The 22,500-nt window shown below is 43.2% G+C and overlaps 2 protein-coding genes across 2 annotated transcripts in view; both read left to right on the top strand.

The window, feature by feature from the left end:
• The first annotated feature begins 2,851 nt into the window (after positions 1 to 2,851).
• On the top strand, positions 2,852 to 15,234 carry lpcat3 (lysophosphatidylcholine acyltransferase 3). The gene is made up of 13 exons (XM_080540444.1): positions 2,852 to 2,981; positions 4,736 to 4,843; positions 6,165 to 6,271; positions 6,821 to 6,914; positions 8,336 to 8,373; positions 9,774 to 9,952; positions 10,417 to 10,525; positions 10,703 to 10,789; positions 11,421 to 11,587; positions 12,416 to 12,563; positions 12,838 to 12,993; positions 13,157 to 13,296; positions 13,739 to 15,234. The coding sequence occupies exons 1-12, from the start codon at positions 2,897 to 2,899 to the stop codon at positions 13,274 to 13,276; spliced, it is 1,398 nt and encodes a 465-aa protein (XP_080396570.1). The 5' UTR covers positions 2,852 to 2,896; the 3' UTR covers positions 13,277 to 13,296; positions 13,739 to 15,234.
• A 1,882-nt stretch (positions 15,235 to 17,116) lies between these two features.
• Positions 17,117 to 22,500, top strand: part of clstn3 (calsyntenin 3) — a gene marked incomplete at both ends in the record, with an annotated part of 22,757 nt that continues 17,373 nt past the window's right edge. Inside the window, 3 exons of the mRNA XM_080540441.1 lie at positions 17,117 to 17,183; positions 18,881 to 19,003; positions 21,680 to 21,890. Coding sequence (XP_080396567.1) covers positions 17,117 to 17,183; positions 18,881 to 19,003; positions 21,680 to 21,890 — 401 coding nt within the window. The remainder of the gene's footprint in view (positions 17,184 to 18,880; positions 19,004 to 21,679; positions 21,891 to 22,500) is intronic.

Raw genomic sequence — 22,500 nt, 5'->3', positions numbered from 1 at the left:
TTCAAACCTGCTAACTGCGACACTTTAATGAATGTGCAACAATACTATGTGCAATATGACAACCCATGTGTACATAAGGTTCAGATATAGAAAAAAGTTAGGATATGTATAGCATAGCATAGAGTACAGCACAGTGTTTTATTGTATAGTATAGTAGTATAGTATAGTAGATAGTGTACATAGCCTTTATTTATGTAAACCAGCTCTTTTCCCTTTTTATTTTACCCTTGGTTCTCTTGTTTTTAGTCTTTTTTCCAAGCACCAGGGGAGCCCCCCATCCTACATTTCGTTGTATGGTACCTGTACTCAGTGGCGAAGCTACCACGGTGCTGCCACCCTTGAAAAAGGTCCTGCCACCCTACTTGCCACCCCAGTTACACAGACCAACTGATATCCCTCTATGGCACCTTGTTGCCTCTAGGCAACATACCCATTCTTGGCCTTTTACATTCACACAATGCATCCCCAGTTATGATGCAATACTTAGAAAAAGAGGCAGGGCCATAAGGAACCAAAGGCAGTGTTTGAATCTGTCACATGTCTCTCTGGAGGCCATGCTGAATCCCTTTTTTGCAGGCTGTCCCACAAGGATCAGCTTAGCCATTTCTCTCCACAAACATCGTCTGAAAACATATTTCCCTGGCCTTTTTCAATCTGGAAAAAAATATATTCATAATAATAGCTGAGTAAAGCTTACCTTCTAATAGTTTAATTTACTTTATTTGCTAATTAAGTAATGGAAACTTGTTAAAATGCAAATGTTGCCTTGAGGCAACACCGTACCATTATGGTAAGTTGCAAATGTTGCCTTGAGGCAACACTGTGCCACTATGGATTCACCATGACACTGGTCAGGCGCACCTGTCAGGGGGCAGGCGCGCCTCTCTTGGGGCACCTCTCGGGCGCCTCTCGGGGGCACTCTCCATGCCATTACTGACCATTACTTACATTTACGTACTTTAGCCACTTTACTCTATTATACTGAGCCAATTACCACTATTGCACTATTGCACTATTGCACTATTGTCTATTGTATTCCACCCCTGTACATTGTACCGCACATTTAAAATATTTTATCTAGTATTTTTTGTATATATAGTTATGTCTAATCTTGTCTTATTATACTGTTATTTATTGTTTTTGTTTGCTATGCACCGTGCATGAGAGGGAAACGCAATTTCAGCCCTCTGTATGTCTGTACATATATTAGATTAACAATAAAGCTGACTTTGAGTTTGACTTTGACTGACCATTATGGCACAGTGTTGCTTCAAGGCAACGCATGCCAAAAAGTACCCCCCAAAACATATTTATTTAAAATGTCTTTAGATTATGTTTATTTGGTCTATTCTAAGACAAAAAAACACTCCAAACATTTTTTCCCCAACTGGATTCATAATGTGTGCCATAGAGGGATATCATTTGTTGTATTATTATTATTATTATTATTGGATCTTTATTTTTATTTTTTATTAGAATTCAGTGTAAAATCCCCAAATTCTCAAGTTTGACAAATAAACTCAGTGTTCCACCCCTGCGTCCCGAATGGTTGCAACCTGGGTCACGTGACAGATTTGAGTTTGCCCGCTGAGCTGTCAGTCTCGTGGAGCCTTTTCAGGTAATGTTAAATGTGCTTTTAACTAATTATGTTATTACGTTTAGAATTCATTACCTAATGGATATGTTTAGTAAACGAATGAATGTTTTGTTCATCAATGTAACGTTATTTGTCGAGTTATGAAGCGAAGACGTGTTTGCAGTTCAGCTGTTTACCACTTAGCTAAGTTCGCTAGCTATTTAGCTAGCTAGCTATCGTTAGCTACACAGATACAGCTTTTACTTACGGTTTAGCTAACGTCAGAGTTATTATAGGTATGTCATTGTAACAAGATTTTAATACAATAATCAAGTCTACTCTAAACAAATGCATGGATGAGTTCAAGGGCTTGCTTGGACATGAAACCTCTCATTCTTGTTATGTTTGTTCTGACGATCAAGTTCAGCACACGTTATTCATGTTCCTTGTTTATTGTCTCCGAATGAAAGAGATAATAAAATGTGGGTTAGGGTTGTCTTTGTAATAATTTACTGGATAAGAGAGAAACCTGTACACATACACACTAGTTCTATATGCAGAACAGGCAATAAGGGATGATAAATATACATAAATATTAATCACATATTAAGATGGCCACAAATTATGGCCACGCTAAAATATCTGCTTGCCACCCCATGTATAAATCTCTAGAATCGCCACTGCCTGTACTGTATTACTGACAATAAAGACCATTCATTCATTCATTCATTCATTCAAGTAAAAGACTTTGAAAGCCCACGTAAGTTTCTTCTGGAACTTATTTTTTTCTAGTTCATCATTATTGCCACACGGGGGCGACGTTACACCACTTTATGAGCAGCAGAACCAATACAATGATTGGTACTTGCAACGCCTGTTCAGAGTTGTACATGTGTGGAAATGTGTCAATTCGCAGAAAGTGTGTCTCTATTATTGCATTGTCTATTACTTCAGCACACTGACTATCACAATGTTTATCACTTGTCTTCCTTCACACGAGACAATTTTCTTCTACTTCTTAAATGCGTGAGTCTCACGGCGATTGCGTGAGACTTGGCAGCTCAATGTCAGACAGATCCATGAAACAAAATAAATGCTGCAAAAAAAAAACAACTGTCAAGAAAGAGGGTCGTGTTGAGATCCAATAAGGAGAGGGGGGGGGGAGAGGAACGTAAGAGGAGGGGGGTGGAGGAGAGGAGAGCGTTAAACCGAGCAAAGGGCAGATAAAGGAGAGAGAGAGTGCAGCACAGCACAAACGAAGGTACGGTACTAACACATCTACGGATTTACCGCTAGGAGCCACTTCCGCCCACACGAAAGATGGCGGCTCCCTTGATGGAGAAATTGTCGGAATCTTTGGGTTCCCCAGAACCAGCGGTTCGGCTGATCCTGTCCGTGTTAATCGGTGAGTTTTATTTTAGATGCTCGAGCCCTGTTAATTAAGCGTTCGGCGTGGAACCCGTGGAACCCATGCATTTGGCGATGATGGTTTAATTGCACACACACACTCACTCAGCTAAGCCCAGGTTACTATAGCACAGTGACCAGTCAGTTAGGCCGATCATGGCACAGACAGACAGACAGACAGACAGCCGAAAAACATGCATCTAGATTGCATTGCACCTTTATAATATGAGACTATAATTAGACTAAGTTGTTGGTAGATGTGCATTGCTTTGCAAGGTCGCGCAGGGCACGCGCACCACGGAGACACACAGCGACATTTACGCACAATGATCTGATGTGCTTGTGCGTGTATTTCTGCTTATTATAGTACTAGGATTAGAATTAAGAAGTTGTATTTTTTTGTGTAAGTTAAGTTACACGCTGGCACTGACTCTCCTGTACAAATGCAATGCACCATTGGCTGTCCAGAATGCCATAGTTTTTTTTTCACAATATTTTTATTATCATTTTTATATACCAACATCAAAGACGAGACAACAAAACAAAAGACCAAAAAAGAGAAACATACAATAACAACATTCACAAACATAGACACACACAACTTGCATCAATTTTGGATTGAATGAAGAGAATGCCATAGTTGACTTTGATCTGTCGCTGCTCGCAGGTTAGGTTAGGTTATAAACGGGGTGTAATAATATATATATATATATATATATATATTTATAATGATATATAGCCACATTGACATTCACGGTTTCACGTTACACAGGAGCGATCGGTATGTGTGTGGCACATGAGAGGGGAGAGTCATCCTCCTCACTGAACTTTGCTCTGACACATGGACACGTTTGATTTTTTTCTCTCTCTCTCTCATCCACTGACTCACATTGGAATTGCCTCACTCACACAATACACAACCCATGAGACCATTGTCTTGAAACACTGCTTTTATCTGGCTCTCTGGTGTCCTGATATTGTTCTTTCGACCCATTTTCAGATTGCCAGATTAGATCCTCTGTGTTTATGTTTGTCTTGTAAATATTTAACATAAATCACACTGTCATTATCAGCCTTTTGACATTTTAGTCAAGTGATTATCTGGTGATAGTTGTCTGATAATGCTACCAACTCTTGCTCATGCATGGTCTATAAACCCTAGATAGCTTTTTGTAGAATTAAATCAATGAAATGTAGCCTAACCACCAACTGTTGTTCTAATGCCTAGGTCTTCCCTTGTTAGTAACACACTCGCCCACACATCATAATATTATGTGGTGCACACAAATGCATGTTGTGACCAAGCTCAGTGGCGTTGCGGTTAGTTAGTGTCCGCCCTGAAATTGCGAGGTTGTGAGTTCGATCCCCGGCCGAGTCATACCAAAGACTATAAAAATGGTACCCGATGCCTCCTTGCTTGGCACTCAGCATTAAGGGTTGGATTGAGGGGGGGTAAGACACTGCGACATACCAGCGTCATGTCCAGGGGGTGTACTTGTACATCAAGCCGCCTCATGCTAAGTAAACATGAGATACGGGGCAGGAGCCTACGGGACGTTAGGCTCGAGAACCATCGGTTCTCAAGGCTACTTACTTACTGATACATGTTCCTGTTTTATCTTACGGTTGTTGTTGCGCAGGACTGCAAAGTCATGGTGTTAGGACTACCACAGGCTCTTGTCTAGAATGACACATGCATGTTGGTGCAACTGTATGTATGTAGGCTAACTGGTTTTCTCCTTTCTCCTTCAGGGTACCCCTGCGCCCTGGTGTACCGGCGGTTCTTCTTCCACCAGCCCCCCACCGTAGTTCACCTGTTCCACACCTTGTCTGGACTGGCTCTGGGTGCTTTCAACTTTGGTGAGATGCAGAGGGATGGGGGGGAGGGATGGGAGGGAGGGGGAATGGGGAGGTTTGGAGGGAATTCATAAAAATAAAAAAATAAAAATCAATCCATCTGCAGTCAGTTGAGATGAAATTAGTCAGATGATGCAATGACTGGGCTACTATTTTGTAACGCTGTCCGTCCGAATGCAACTCAAACCGGTATTTGGTTAATTCCATGTAAATGGTAGCTCTGTAGGTCTAATTCCATGTGTATGGTAGGTCTGTACTCTGTCGGTCTAATCCCATGTAAATGGGTCTGTATGACACGGTCAGGTGAAGGGAAAGTTATGGCTGGGTGACGTGGGTCGGTTGGTTGTTGACCGTGTAGAAAACAAATGGCTGGGGAACGAGGGGGCGGGGCTAGGATTGGGTCATTATTTCCTTAAGGCGGTGATGTTGGCATGGATACGTGCAGAGCACTGGGATGGGGACTTGTTACCCTGGAGTGCACACCCGAGAGGGAAGGGTGTAGTAGGTGGACTGTAGGAGAGTCAAGGGGTTTGAGGGCAGTGACTTATTTCTTAAGATATTACTATATTCCTTTAGAGAGGACAGGGCCCCACTTTAGATTGTCTCAATTACATTTGTTGTTGTTGGAAGCCTTTGCATGTTGCTTCAGGGGCCTTTGTAACCCATTAAAATATCTAGGGAAATCATTATGAAAATGGTCAGTACTCGGGAGGGACAGTGTCTTGGGTCTAGGAGGGCTATCTAATTGAAGGTCTCTGTCACTTAGCTCATACAGCAAATGCTGCATTTATGACGTGTTGGAACTAGGAAAGTCTGTAAATGTCTGTTGTGTTGTAAGAAACTTCAGACTTATCATGAATGCAGCATTTAAGCAACCAACAATTCATGAGTAATTCCTGTGAGGAAGTGGAGGTGAGGATCAGGGACCAGCATAACAGATTTGACAGATGGAAAGGTAGAGAAGAGAGGGAGTATGGATGGACTAGGCCCCACTCAGCTCTGTGTGCCAGTGTAGGCCAGGGTCTACTAACACTGACCTCTCTTGTACCCTTGTTGCCGCTGCACTGGGATCTTACAGCAGGTCTGTTGCTCTTTCCTTCTCCCTGTCTCGTATTAACCGTGTTCATTAAAATGTTCTTCAGTTGGAAGAAGTATGCCCTTTCTCTCTTTCTCTTTCTCTCTCTTCTGAGTTGAAGTGGGGAAAGTGTTGTGGAGTCATGACAGGTCACACTTGACTGCACTAACACCCCCACCCCCCCCCACCACACCCCCTCTGCTCCCCCCCTCTCCCCTCTCGCTCGCTCGCTCTCTCTTCCTCTCTCAGGACCTCAGCTCTATCACTCTGCAGTATGCGTCCTCGTCCAGTTCCTGATGCTGAGGCTCATGGGAAGGACGGTAACCACCGTCCTGAGCAGCTTTGTCTTTCAAATGGTGAGGTCCCTCCCTCTTTCCCCTCTCTCCCTTTACTCCCTCCTTCTCTCTTCCTCTCTCCTTCCTGTGCTTCGTTGTGATGCACGGTCACGTGACAGCAGCAACTGCTCCCTCTCCTCCCTCTATTGCTTTCTCGCAGTCCCTTCTTCACCGCAGTGGCTGAAGCAATGCTCATCAGTCAGTGCGTGTGCGTGTGTGTGTGTGTGCGTGTGTGCGTGTGTGTGTGTGTGTGCCTTTGTTTAATCCCTGCTTACTACCTTACTTAGGATATGTCCCTTCTCTGTCCCTTTGTTTCTTGTTACTGAGTACTGAAGCCTTGTAGATCACTGTGTCACTGTGTACTTGACACTCGGTTCTGTGAACTGTCTCTCTCTCTCTCTCTCTCTCTCTGAAATTGTGATCCTAACTAGCCTAACTGAGTGTCATGAGGTATCAAATAGTATAATTGCTGTGTGCTTGTTTGTTGAAACCATCCTCCTCTCTCACCCTCCCTCTGTTTCCCCCTCTCACTCACTCCCTCCCTCCCTCTGTTTACCCCTCTCCCTGTAGGTGTACCTGCTAGCAGGCTATTACTACACGGCTACAGAGGATTATGATATCAAATGGACCATGCCACAATGTGTCCTCGCCCTCAAACTTATTGGTATGTCCCCCCCCCCCCCCACACAAGCTTGCTATCTCTATTCGGTTGTTAAGTCTGACGTCAAACGTGACGTTTAGCAATTTCCGGATCCAAACCAGAAATTCCCTGCACCAGAGTACCAGTGTAGTACAGCGGTAGAATGACAGTTCAATCGTTTTTTAGACTCCGATCTATTCATACAACAAGGGACACAGCACATTCCCGTTTTTTCCCATTTGTCAGCGTCTTTGAGCCTCGGAAAACCGCTATATAAATATAATGAATTATTATTATTACTAAGGCATTTCGAAGAGAGCGCCTCAGCCAACTTTGGACCCGGAAACACGTCACGACTTAACAACCGAATTCAGCTCTCTACGTCCTACACACCCTCTTTATTTCCCCTTGTTTATTATATATTACTTATGAATTATTATTTATCCTCTAGCTTTTTGCTTTGTGGTGAATTGCTGTTGTAGCTTAGTCATTCCATTGGTTTTTAATACTAATATTGTTATAGAATAGTGTACTACTACTAAACATATGAGGCTCCATCCCTTCTGTTGTGTGGAGCCAGGAGAGGAACTTCTACAGACAGCTTAGAATGATAAGGTTCTATCTCCGTTTAGAATGATAAGGTTCTATCTCCGTTTAGAATGATAAGGTTCTATCTCCGTTTAGAATGATAAGGTTCTATCTCCGTTTAGAATGAGAAGGTTCTATCTCCGTTTAGAATGAGAAGGTTCTATCTCCGTTTAGAATGATAAGGTTCTATCTCCGTTTAGAATGATAAGGTTCTATCTCCGTTTAGAATGATAAGGTTCTATCTCCGTTTAGAATGATAAGGTTCTATCTCCGTTTAGAATGATAAGGTTCTATCTCCGTTTAGAATGAGAAGGTTCTATCTCCGTTTAGAATGATAAGGTTCTATCTCCGTTTAGAATGATAAGGTTCTATCTCCGTTTAGAATGATAAGGTTCTATCTCCGTTTAGAATGATAAGGTTCTATCTCCGTTTAGAATGAGAAGGTTCTATCTCCGTTTAGAATGATAAGGTTCTATCTCCGTTTAGAATGATAAGGTTCTATCTCCGTTTAGAATGATAAGGTTCTATCTCCGTTTAGAATGATAAGGTTCTATCTCCGTTTAGGGCAGTTCAGAGATATTGAGCGTCAAAGTTTTTACATTCCATTATGTTTTGTGAGATGGAACCTTTGTATTTTATTAATTACTAACTAAAAAAATGTAAACATTTTAAAAATAACACCACACAGGCATTAATAAACACCTAATGGATCAGATTATGTAAAAAACTCAATTTTGACAAAAATGGAGATAGAACCGTATAATTCTAACGTCACGAGTATTCATTCCAATGATCATGACAAATCCGAGCTTTCGTAACATAGTTGACTGACGCCAGCTACATTTTTCTGATTTCAGGTTTGTCACTTGATTACTATGACGGTGGAAAGGAACCAGTGAGTTGATTGATCTCTCTTTGCCTATTTGATCTTTGATCAATCCATATATTATTTGTTTGTCTATGTTCTTTTTTTGCGTGTGTGTGTGAGTGAGAGAGAGTGTGTTTGTTTTTTGTTTCTTTACAAATCCTTGTGTGTGTTTGCAGTGCAGTAAAATGATACTATCAGTGTTTTGTTTACAAAACAGGCACATTTCTAGTGTGATTGATTAGTTTCTTCAGGGTCGGTTACCATGATGCCCTTTGCCTGGTCTGTGCTTTCCCTGCCAAGTCAAAAAGGGTGGATCAAAGCAAAACTGACCGTAGATCAGCGCCGGGGGGCAACTTCTTCCTATTCAACCCAATATACTTCACCTCTCTGCTCCCTGTCATGTAGTGTTTATTTTTTTGGGAATCAATTATTCATTACAAAACAGTACACATGGAAAAACTCACAATTATCACACCAAACAAAATAAGTGTCTGTCCTTCTCTTTATCTTACCCCCCTCCACTATAAACACACGAGTACCCCCCCCCCCCCCCCCCCCCCCCCCCATGGCGATAACATCCCTCCCACCCCCCCCCCCCATAGTTCTTCATTACACTATATTTGGTATATCATAAAATCCTAACAGTACAATATTTACAGGATGCATCCACATACAACACAGTTTACGAACACTGTCATGTAGTGTTGAATACTCCGTGCTGTCTGTGTCTGTGCGTGCACTAATGCTGCCACATATTTCCCCTCTCCTTCCGTCTCTTGTGCAATGCTGCATTTTTGCACAAAAATGTTTCCACAATACTTGTGTCCTGTCTCAAGCTTTCCTCATCTTTATATGTCAGAGAGTACCGTACCTCTGGGTGTTGTTGGATTTGTAAAATCAATTGTCCTCCATAGTATTTCAGAAACGTGTCATGGATTACTGGAAACAAACCCCCTTGTATGGCCTCTAGTTAAATGCCTGTTAAGTAGTACTTTGTGGTCAAATTGAGTTTGCGGTCGACTTTCAATAAAAACCCCTCTGGGTAACTGGATATGCCGTGAGCTGGTGCCTCCTCGGCCAGTTACTGTGCCCTGTTCCACTGCCTCTTTTCTCCCTTCCTCATCTACTTTCTACATCCTCTTTCTGTTATTCCTCCTCTTTCTCTCATCTTCCTCTGTGTATTCCCTTTTTCATTCCCTCTCTCCCTTGATCTCTGCCTTTCCTCTCTGTCTCTCTCACCTCACCCCCCCCCTCTTCTTCTTCTTCTTCTTCTTCTTCACCCTTGCTTTCCTCATCTTCCTCTATGTATTCCCTTTTTCATTCCCTCTCCCTTGATCTCTGCCTTTCCTCTGTCTCTCTCACCTCACCCCCCTCTTCTTCTTTATTCTTCAACCCTTTGCTCTCCTCTCTTCCCCCCCCCCCTCCAGTCCCAGTTGAATGCCGAGCAGCAGAAAGCAGCCCTCAGCTCCGTTCCCTCTCTGCTGGAGATGTGTGGCTTCTCCTACTTCTACGGAGGCTTCCTGGTGGGCCCCCAGTTTACCCTCCGCAGCTACCAGAGGCTGGTGGCGGGGCAACTCACCGACTGCCCCGGTCAGCCACCCAACAGGTAGGAGAGGGGTTTATTTATTGGAAGGATCCCCATTAGCTATACCCATAGGCATGAGCTACTTTTAGTGGGGTCCACATTTAAAACATACATTACAAATAGCATTTAACATATAAAACATGCTTAAATTACAAATATCAAACATTAAAATATATCATACATCATACAATTTTACATAATATAAAACACTTATATCTAATTGGAGTCCACATTTAAAACATACATTACAAGTAACATTTAACATATAAAGCATACTTTAAATTACAAAAACACTTAAATCTCTAGTTACATAAAAATAGAACAAATTACAACCATGTAAAGGGGTGGGGGTTTGGGGAGATGCGTAGATGGAATGAGAAGGAGGGATGGATGAACAAGGGATTGAACCGAGAACTTCTTAATCAGTTGTTTCCATCCAATTTGAATGCCATTTAAATACCTTTTCTCTCTGTCTTGTTTGTCAGTGTTTTTCCCGCTATGAAGCGGTTCTTCGTGGGCCTACTGTGCCTGGTGATCTACGCTATATTCAGTCCTCACTACTCGGACAGCTACTACCTTACAGAGGAGTACGAGGTGAGAATGTCACTGTAAAAAAAAAAAAAAAGTACTAAACACAGACCAGTTACAATCTCAGGGACAGAATTACCATTGACAACATCAGGTTGGCAATGTCAAGCGGGTGAAGGCAAACGCCAATGTTGTTCTAGAAATCCCAAACCCCAAGGTTGAAGTGTGACTCTGCTCCCTCAGGCCCAGCCCTTCTGGTACCGCTGTGTGTTTATCCTCCTCTGGGCCAAAGTCATCCTCTACAAATACGTCAGCTGCTGGGTGATAGCGGTAAGTAGCAGTGGTTCTTCTTCGGCGTATGGGTTGTTGTTTCCTCTCCACTCCACCAGGCTCGGGGCCTTTTACCACCCCCCGAGACCTGGTTGAGGGGCTCACCCGGACTATATTTCTGGACACCCCGCCAGAAGCCACGTCATCGTCTCGTCATCTAATACCGACAGACCGTGCATCCCGTTGGGTGGGTGGTACACCGGGCAATCCAGGATAACATGGTCTGCGGTTTGGTCCTCTGCGCCACACTCGCACGACGCATTTGGGGCCAAGCCCCATCTGTGCATTGATGCAGTAGCAGTAGTGATCTGCTTGTGCACCGGCTCCCCTCATTGATCACAATTACGCTACGATAGCAAACGGCTAACACAATGACTACCTAATCTAGCCACCTATTATACAAACATACTTCACATACACATGACTCCACCACATCAAATACACACGACGACTCAACGACTTACAATGACAAACAGCTGAGACACTGGTCTCCACATACCTGTCATTCACCTCTGTGGCACACCTACCATCAGTCAAGATCAGCAGAACTGACCAGTCTATCTGGTTTTCCCTCAATAAGGATGTTAATTAAGCTATTCTGATGGAATGTGGGGTGTTTGGTGTGTTTCAGGAGGGCGTATGCATTCTCTCTGGGCTCGGCTACAACGGGCTGGGGACGGACGGGGAGCACAAATGGGACGCCTGTGCGAATATGAAGGTGTGGCAGTTTGAGACCACGCCCCTCTTCACAGGCACCATCTCCTCCTTCAACATAAACACCAACGCCTGGATGGCCAGGTTAGTACCTGACTGAAATCAGGTCACACAACTGTCAACTCCTCCTCTTTGAGTTGTTGCTATATGAGAAACAAAAAATGTCTGTCTACTTACATAGTGAAGTATTCATGAAAGGAAAAAGAGAATCTTTACCAATGTGGGTACCCAAAAAACGGTAATGATAAACTACCTACCAGTCAATATTTGACTTGTGTGTGTGTGTCACTTCACGGGTAGGCCTACTGTAGTGTGTTCAAATGGCAGCGATGTCTACAATCTGGTATTGTGATGCAAGACTGTTGGCAGTTGAACAGTTCTCTCTCTGGGTGACATACTTGCTTGAACAGAACTGGTTTATTTATAGTCAAATGTGGCTCTGGTCCCCAGGGCACATGTTCAAACAGTTTCCTGTTCAGACAGTTTATAAGCTTGAGAAGGTCTTCTTAACACTGTCGGTTCGAGCCTGTATGGGTTAACACTGTAGGTTCAAGCCTGTATGGGTTAACACTGTAGGTTCAAGTGTATAAGGAAGTACCATCATTTAATAATAATAATTTTGCCATTATAGCAGAGGCTTTTAATCCAAAGCGATTTACAATTACGAATTACAGGGACATTCCCCCTGGAGTAACTGAGGGCGAAGTGCCTTACTCAAGGGCACACTAGTAGTGGTGGTGGTGGTTTCAGGCGGGATTTGAACTCACAACCTTCCGATCACAAGTCCAACTCACTATCCACTAGACCACCACTAGTACCAGTTCACTTCAGGCATGTACACCGGTGTAATAGTGCTTTATTACATGGTAACCCTCCTCCCCCCCCCCCCCCTCCCCCCCCCCCCCTCCCCAGGCACGTGTTCAAGCGGCTGAGGTTCCTGGGCAATAAGCTCGTCTCTCAAGTGGTCACGCTTGCGTTCCTGGCCATCTGGCATGGCCTGCACTCTGGATACATCCTCTGCTTCTCCATGGAGTTCATCATCGTTAATGTGGAAAGACAGGTACGAGGGGGAGGGGGAGGGGGGTGGTGGAGAGATATAGTCTGACTTAGACCCACAGTGGTGGGAGGATCAATGCATTAGTCTTTGGGAGCATCTATTCTATACTTTGTCAGTTTCTTTTTTTTTTTTTCTTCTCTTGAGTGTAAACTCAGAGGACTTGGAGCTACCCTTTCCTTGGTTTCTTGTGGGTTTCTTGTGTCTGTGTGTCTGTGTGTCTGTGTGTGTGTGTGTGTGTGTGTGTGTGTGCGCACTCTCATGCTCCCCTTCCTCACAGGCCCAGGCGTTAGTTAGGGACAGTCCTTTGCTGACCCGACTGGCCAGCAGCCCTCTCTACCCTCTCATCTACGGAGTCCAGCAGTTCATCCACTGGCTCTTCATGGGTTATCCGCTGGTGCCATTCTGCCTCTTCACTTATGACAAATGGCTCCAGGTAACAGACCAACTTATAAGCCTGGGAAGGAGATACCATTCACATCTTGTAACATCTTGCTTGAAATGGATGGCTTATGTTCTTGATTTTTAGTTTAGAAATGGATGGTGCAGATGAGGATTGGTTGGTTGTGTTTTTATCTCTCGTTGTTTCTCTGTTCCAGGTGTATTCGTCCGTCTATTTCTGTGGTCACGTATTCTTCTTCATAGCATATCTAGGCATCCCATACCTCCGCAAGGTGCTGGTGCCTAGGAAAGAACCGAGTGAGAAAAAGGAGGACTAGAAATGTATGGGTAAACAAACGTAAGTCTTTATATAAAATCCGTGATCAATTAAACTTATAGGGTTTTAGTTCAGCCAAAAATGAATCTTTGGCACATCGTGAGCTTGTGAGAATGATAAGGTTCTATCTCCGTTTAGGGCAGTTCAGAGATATTGAGTGTCAAAGTTTTTACATTCCATTATGTTTTGTGAGATGGAACCTTTGTATTTTATGAATTACTAACTCAAAAATGGCAACATTTTAAAAATCATTCAAATAAACACCTGGATGGATCAGATTATGTAAAAAACTCAATTTTGACCAAAAATGGAGATAGAACCTTATAATTCTAACGTCACGACATGCTTTCATCCCTCCAAAATATATGACCAATTGAGATTTTTGTTTGTTTGTTCATCTCTCTCTCTCTCTCTCTCTCTCTCTCTCTCTCTCTCTCTCTCTCTCTCTCTCTCTTTCTCTTAGGTCTCTCTTGCTGAATATCCAACCAGGATGTGACTGAAGGGAACTGTGACTTTTTAAAGAGGAGCAGATCAGAAAATATTTTAAGGCCTTTAGTAAAAAAAAAAATATATATATATGTTCAAACACATATATATATATATAATATGTTCGTGTACAAACTTTTCTTTCTATATATTTTTGTGTTTTGGATGGGGTGGGTGTTTTTGGACCTTGGGTACAGGAAAAGGGTACAGGAAATGATCATTGTGCCACATGGGTAATTGTGAGCCAATCAGGGGATGATTTTCTGTTTTTTAGAGAAAGGTGGGAGGAGGGGATACACTGAACTTGAGAGACTGAAGTATTGTGTACACACAGAATTGCACTCGCCGCTCACGGGTTTGGGGTCCGGCGATGTCTCCGTTTTATGATCTCATTTCCTGGTTCTATACCCCCCACCCACCCAGTCCAACCAAGAACCTGCACAAGGCCAAGGTTCAGGCACAACAGAAATGTATTTGGCACTTTCATATGTAATGTAACATGCATTTTGTTGTTAAGAAAGAGGAAAAAATAAGGCTTGCTGCTCTGATGGGAATGATAATGTTTGGGGCGGGATGGGGGGGAGGGGGGGGATGTTTTCATGAAAACCATAGGCCAACACTCACTCACATGAAGCACTGTAAACCACACTGTACACACAACAAACACGTGACTCAAAATGGCCTTGTATTATCAATGAATGTTTTTACATTTATTCTGGTTTCAATTCAGATTTTTTTCTTTCTTTTTGTTGTGATGTGGGAGGAGACCTGATTTTATAGCTGTTTTAGGAAGGATTTTATGATAGACTATTTTGTAGCTTTGGATTAAGATTCCATGAAGGGATTTCATAGCTCTCCTTCGCCTCCTCTTCCTCATCTCTCTATCCTTCTCTCCCTCATCTTTATCCATCTCTCATGACTTTTATTTTTTTCCTTCCTGCCATCCATCCTTCCTTGACTCACTCCATTCATTCATTCATAGCCCACCCACACTCTGTCGTATGTCTCTGTTAGAACTGGAACTCAAAGCAAAAAAAACAAAACACAAACCTAACAAACTGGTAACCAAAACCACCTCTTTTGTATTGATTAACATCAAACATCACCATTCCAATGTGAGCAGTATCATCAGTGGTCTCCGGTGAAACCTGAACACCTTCCCCCAATTTTTTTGGCAGTTTTTCCTTAGCAGTTGGTAGAAGTTGCCCCTAAATTACTGACTCATGGTCAGACACTGTATATTCCACTGCTAATGGGTAATGTGTTGGGCTTGGGGTTGAATCGTCTGATCCTATAGATCTGTTAGTAGGGTGGCAACTTCTAACTGCTCTTTCAAAATGCAGAGAGACATCGGGAGAGCAGTGACTTACTGTAGCAACAAACCCAGATTTTAATAATATTTATACTATGTGGTAATAATTAATTGATGTTGAATTAATTGTTATTATTCCAGAGACTACTTTTTTGCCTTATTGCTACCAAATGTACAAAGGAAAAGAAAATGAAAAAAATAATTTTAAATAAACTTTTTTGTAATGTTCATTAATTAAAAATGCTGAATTGAGAGAGAGAGAGAGAAAGAGAGAGAGATCCCCCCTATCTGTCTGGCAGAAGGGGTGATATGACGTCATTTTGCAGTCTGGGCGGGGGGGGGGGTGCAGAGATGGGGTAAGGTAGTAGCCCCCCCCCCCACACACACTGTCAATCACCACGTACGAGTCTGCAATAGAAATGACGGCTGTTCTGAAATGGCCAATATCTGTTGGGTGGTCCTGACTCATTCACAGTGCATGCAATAAACAGAGAACAGTGAACAGTGCAGTTTGGCAGGGAGCTGGTTATTGAGCTATGAAAGAGGAGAGAGGGAGGGAGGGAGAGAGAAGCGCAGTGTGGGCGGGTTAAGAAGCACCGAGAGGGAGGAGGAGGAGGGGACGGCCGCGTAATATTCCCATCGTTTTTTCCCCCTCTCATACGACGCCTGCCGAAAACAAGGACATCGGGTCTTGAGATAATTCTCAATTCCCTAACACCAGTCTGTCTCGTATCAATTCGAGACGTTTAAGACGTCTAAAGTATTAGCCAGAGGAGTCAGGCAGTAAGCATCGAGCCCGTTATAAACCTGTGCTTCTGCGTTTCTGCGTCTGCGGAGGAGAGAGACGGATGCTGCGAGGGGAGGCTGGGTACCACAAGCATCTCTGTACGCATCACGGTCTCACGCATCACGGTAGGCGACGGTCATGGGAGATGGAGAGCGGATTGATTGCTTTGGTTGTAACCTAAATCTCTGCGACAATTTTTCTTTCTATTGTTAGGGGAATTGATAGGCTACAGGCGTCTTGTGCCACTGCCAAACCAGCTAATACAGCATCATAATTGGGGGATTTAAAATCGATTAATTATTGTCGCATATTGTCCTACGCATGTCTGTAGTAGGCTATTATTACATCTCTCCTACCGATATGATTTTTATATTTGGTGTAGCTTTGCTTTGCACAACCTGTACTTGTACATTTTGGGTTAGGACTGTAATATAATATGAGCCACTGTCTATAGTTGAAGTTTGATTTAATGTATTGATAGGCTACGATTTTTTTTCACGCATGCACAGTGAATAATGAAACGGGCCTATTTATAAGCTTTGATGCCAATGTCGGTCAAATTAATACCCCGTGGAGTCGTTTTGAATACTGTGTCAACTGACTGCAACTGATCCCAATATGTGTTTATTTATTCTCACCCAAGTCAACACACGCACAAACACACACACATACACACGCACACGCATGCACTCCGTAGAACTATGATGCATACACACACACACGCCTGCACTCCGTAGAACTATGATGCACACACACACACCTACGTAGGCAAGGTGCGTGGCATCGTAGACAGCCAAGCCTACATCACTGTAAAGCATTTCATAACGAATGCAGCATAACCCGACATCTCGAGGCTATACTAATACATTCCAGTTGAATTATTCATGCCAGTTTGTTTAGATTCTAGTCTCATGCCGCATTTTTATTCCACCGTTTAAATGATCGACTATGGTGCCACTGCCTCCCTCAATGGGCCTGCAGCAAGGGAGAGCAGCATCGTCTAAGGTCGCAAGCTGAAGCCATATATTAGTTTCTTTAACAGTGCTAATGGTGTAATTATCATAATGATGAGGGGAAGGAGATAGAATCCTTTGGGGGTTTTATCATAGACTGATGTCTGTCCGTCCTTTTCTCTCCGTCTCCTTCTGTCCTCCGATCTGTCAACCTTGTTTATCTTCCAGTGCTGAACAGTTTAATGCATGTACTGTATTCCTCCCTGTCCCCTGTCCCCATCTACCTTCCCTTTCCTCCCTCAGATGGACAGAATGAGTTTTCTTTCCTTTCTCCTCCTCTGCTTGACTTCGGTTGTCAATGGCAACAAAGGTCAGTTCCTCTCCTTGCGATTGTTGATTGTTGAGCTTCTGCAATAATGTTTTTTCATTGCCATGAAATAGCTTCTGATACCTGCAGACATTCTCATGGCCATGGTTCTCTATCCCTGCAGAGCTCTTCCCAAACTCATTATAGTCGAGAAGGCACTCAATCATATAGTCACTCTATGTGCTTGATGATGTGAGCTGGTATTGATGTTTATGATTAGCCTACACACACACACGCACACACACACACACACACACACACACACACAATGGAAAAGATCCAAAGACAAAACTGTGTATGACACAGAAAAACAGAAAGATAAAGACAGGGAGAGGGAGGGGGAAATGGATAAAGGATAATTGAAATCAAGTGAGAGAAGGAGAGGGTGTGTGTGAGATTCTGAAGGATAGAGTGTGATCATGGGGGTGTTATAGAGTGATATAGTGACACAAAGAGGAAAAGTGCCAGGGGGAGAGAGAGGGATGGAAAGTGATGTCTCTCAATCTGTAATCCTGGGTGTAATCCACGGCCCTGATGTTCAGATTAATGCTATATTGCAGAGCGATGGAGAGAGGGAGGGAGTGGGGGATGAGTAGAGAGGAGACATTAGACTGGGGTGGCTATACGGGGGATGGGGGAGTGAGACAGTCAGGGAGAGAGGGGGGAGGGGGGCAGATAAATGACCAAAAAGAAGGACAGAGCTTGAGGAAATGGAGGAGGAAGGCAGACAGTGTTCGTATCAGGTTGCACCTTGACGAAGGGCAATGAATACACACACCGCTCTGTGATTGAAAGGGGCTAGTACTGAAGAAACACCGACACTCTCTTACTCCCCTCCCCCCATTTAGAACCTGGCCGAAACTTCTGAAGTTCTGATATTGAGTAGAATTCTTATGTGTTTGATGTGAACAAGGGCAGCTGTGTGCAGTTTGTCCTATGACTGGGATTCTAACTGTTTATCATCAGTGTTAGTTAGTGAGACAGACTATCTAGCCGACAGTAGTCCCCCAATTTTGTGTTGGTCTTTAGATTGTTGAAGTGTAAAATTAGTCATCGTTCAAGCTCATTAACTCTTGCCCTTGATTGATAGGGCTGAACAATTGTGCACAGAAATGAATAATTAATTTGCAATTAGGGGGTGAATTCATAGTAAACCTTTTCCCGTTTGATTTTGACGTGATTGTTTGTCGGTGTTGCTGCGCCTGCAGCAGGCTGGCTGGGTTGTTCTGATTGATATGTGCAATATACTTCAATATACCTCTCTCTGTGTGATAAGGTGAAATCTGCCAGGATTTAATTATACTGCCAACTGTGGAGTGACACTTGACGTGTGTGTTGGGGGTGGAGGTTGGAGAGGCTGTTGGTGTGTTGGTGTGTGTGTGTGTGTGTGTGTGCGTGTGTGTGTGCGTGTATGTGTGTGTGCGTGTGTGTGTATGATAAATGTGTGTGTCATGCACATGCAATGTGTGTATCTGCGGTCACACACACACGCACACACACGCACACACACACACACACACACACACACACTCACACACACTCAACACTCCCTCCAACCTCCACCCCCACTCACACATTCTCTTCTGTAACGGGGTGTTAAAAATAGAACATGTTTGTTCTTATGAATTGCTCTATTTAACCCAAAGCCTCCGTCGTTGGTCTCTCCCCCCCCCCCCCCCCCCCCTCTCTGTGCCGTTCAGCCAATAAGCACAAGCCATGGATCGAGACGGAGTACCAGGGGATCGTCATGGAGAACGACAACACCGTGCTGCTCAACCCGCCACTCTTCGCCCTGGATAAAGACGCTCCTCTGCACTACGCAGGTGACAACGCTGTACAGAGCTTCACTGCAGTACTCTGGTACACGCAGGGTTAACCATGTCAAATAATGAGTCTTTTCATAGATTCTTATAACCAGTGACGACTTGGAGTCAAGACATCCTGATTATTTATTTAACCTTTCTTTAATCCCGGAGACACACTGAGAGTGAACTCTCATTTGCAGGTGTGCCCTGTTTTGCAATACAAAATACACACACTTAATACACACATCGTGAGCTTAGAATGATAAGGTTCTACCTCCGTTTAGGGCAGTTCAGAGATAATGAGCGTCAAAGTTTTTTACATTCCATTATGTTCTGTGAGATGGAACCTTTGTATTCTATTAATTACTAACTAAAACATTTCAACATTTTAAAAATAACACCACACAGGCATTAATAAACACTTAACCTCTTTATATCCACGGACCCCATGGGGATCCGAAGTGATATAAAGAGTTTACCTCGATCAATTCTCTTCATCGATATCACATTTTTTTCACAACTTTGCATGCTATACGATGCCACCATTTTTTTCCAGAGACGGTAAACACGGCCTAAGTCACATCCAGTTTTCTCCAACTGGAGAATGTGTCATGTCCGGTTTCAACGCCAAATTTCCATACCATTGGTCGGCCAACTCAAAAAAATCCCCCCCCCCCAAAAAAATTAAAATAAATAAACTGATACATGAGAAAGGTCAAAGGTCAAAGATGGTGCCAACATATCTCCAAATGGCCTAAACATATAGGTGTCCGCCTAAACATACCTGTACTAAAACAGGTACAAAGTTGCATTTGCTCACATTTACTAGCATCAACTTTGGCACAAGTACTACTACTACTACTAATAATAATAATAAGTACCCTGGAGTACTGATTCCTAGATGATTTGGGCTTGGTTATCAGGTTTCCAAGGTGATATTCACTGTAAAAGCTGTTGTTTTTTTAGGCGGAGACTGAATTTGAGATGTTTTATAATGTTCTAGCTCTATTTGCTCTGACACAGTAACATAGATTTTGATTCTGACACTTCTACAGCCACCCCACAGGTGTTAGCTTTCATTTGATAACAAGATCATTATGAAGGCCCTTGTGATTGTGGAGATATTCTATATTCACTGTGGGCATGTCATTTCGAGCAGAAAACCAGAAAAATGAGGTGGATAAGAAGAGGTTTGGATCAGATTATGTAAAAAACTCAATTTTGACCAAAAATGGAGATAGAACCTTATAATTCTAACGTCACGACATACAAAATACACACATGAATTAATCAAAACACAGAGCATGTCTCTGTGAGCTGGTCCCTAAACAAATGTCAGGGACCAAACCTTCCAGATCATTCCATGTCTGAGGAGCACAGGAGCTTATTAAAAGCAGTTTTTCCGAACTGTAGACTCCCACAGGACATTAAATAGTAGAGCATATACTATAAAATATTACAGTATTATATATAATAATTATACAGTATGTAGCCCATACAAGAATCAAACCCACCATCGAGGTGTTACAGAGATCAAATGGACTGACTTATATAAATGGACTGACTTATATAAATGGACTGACTTATATAGCGCCTTATTCCAAAGCGCTTTACAACGGCCTCTCATTCACCCATTCACACACACATTCTCTCACCAATGACGGCAAGCTACCATGCAAGGCGCCGGCCCCCTCACTGGGAGCAATTTGGGGTTAAGTATCTTGCCCAAGGACATTTCGATATGTGGCCAGTCTGGGCTCAAACCGCCGATCTGCCAACCTTGCGATCTTTAGACGCCGACTCTACCTCCTGCGCCACAGCCGCCCCATAGCTGCAGGCAAGACGTGACTTTTCAGGGCTTTCCCTGAAAGAAACAAGGGCATTCCCAGAAGCGCTACAAGGATTAATAGCTGGAAAAAGCAACATTGTTTCAGGTCACTATATTTAGGACGTCCCCCAAGAGTCAATGTGTAATTCAAACCCTGGCCTACTGGACAGTCAGTACTGTTCTCCTCACTATACTCAAACTGGATTATTTGTGTTCATTGGGAATCATTTAGAGTTGATTTAGTGAACATTTAGTACTCACTCGAATCAATAGGCTGCATTATGCTGCGCTACAATCACTCAGGGGGAAGAAGATTCACATTGAGGTTGATTTGTTAAATTGTTTGTATCGAAATCACACTTGAATTGATTTGTTCTATTAGCCGTTCGAGGCTCAAATCTAATCGATACAGGTAAATAAGACTGGACCTCTGATGATCTCAGGGATGTGTTTGTTCACTAGAACGCAGTGACTCAGTGAGGCACTTCAATGAATCATGTCGATGCAATTTTATTCTTCAAAATGATTACAGCATTTTTGCTACTTGAATGATGCTTGGTTAGAGCAGCGAAAATATGCCTGTGACTGAAAGCCGTTTTGCCCTATCATTTCCTCTAATAATAATAATTCATTGAATTTATATAGCGCTTTTCCGAGGCTCAAAGACGCTCTGCACTCAATCTCTCTTCTCTCTTTGCCTCTATATCCTTCTACTCTCTTTTCCTCTCTCTCTACTCCTTTCTCTAACCCATCTCCCCTCACCCATCCGCTCTCCTTGTCCTCCCCCTCCCCCTCTCCCTCCCTCCCCTTCTGCCCCTCTCCCTCCCTCTCCCTCCCTCCCTCCCTTCCTTCTTCTCTCATCCCAGGTGAGATCTGTGGCTTCCGGGTGCACAACGGTCCCTCGGGATCCGGATCGGTCCAGTTTGAGGCGGTGGTTCTGGACCGATCCACAGGGGAGGGCCTGGTGCGGTCCAAGGAGCCTCTGGACTGTGAGAGCCAGCGGGAACACAGCTTCACCATCCAGGCCTACGACTGTGGAGAGGGCCCTGACGGAGCCAACAGCAAGAAGTCCCACAAGTGAGAAACACCACCAGACCTTTCCTACATTTACATTTTACATTTTACATTTTTGGCATTTAGCAGACGCCTTATTCCAAAGCGACTTACAATCAATACATTTGAATACTAAGCAAGTGAATCATCAATCCACCAGTCGTAGCAGGAAGAGTAATCCAGCTCAGGCCCGGGGCCACTGATAGAATGGCTGCAGTTTCTCTGTTTGTTTTCTCTCATTTTTCCCTCTAGCTACCTCCCCCTGGGTGATTTAACACCTGGGTATTGTAGTTTTTGAAGCAACCCTCTCCAAACATTGACATTATTTGTCTGGGGTGATACACAGGCTTTAAGTGTGCCCACTGGCTACTTAAATATAAATGTTACAAGTTTGAAAAAGTGTTTTCCGTTTTTTCCCCATTACAATTTAAGTCTTGAAGAGCACACTCACTATAACAAACAACTGTTTTAGGATCACTAAGTAAATACTTATAATTTGTGAATTGGATTCACTGTAATAATGCGTCCCATCCTGCTTCCGGCTACATCCAGTTGTGATACACGGCTTGTAAACAAACAAACGTTTTAGGACGTGTTCAAAAGCAAGGACTGTGTGATCATCTACAGTAGTTAT

The sequence above is a fragment of the Nansenia antarctica genome (assembly GCF_963989245.1).
Source record: "Nansenia antarctica genome assembly, chromosome: 10".
Lineage (NCBI taxonomy): Eukaryota > Metazoa > Chordata > Actinopteri > Argentiniformes > Microstomatidae > Nansenia > Nansenia antarctica.
This window is presented reverse-complemented; position numbering and strand designations above follow the sequence as displayed.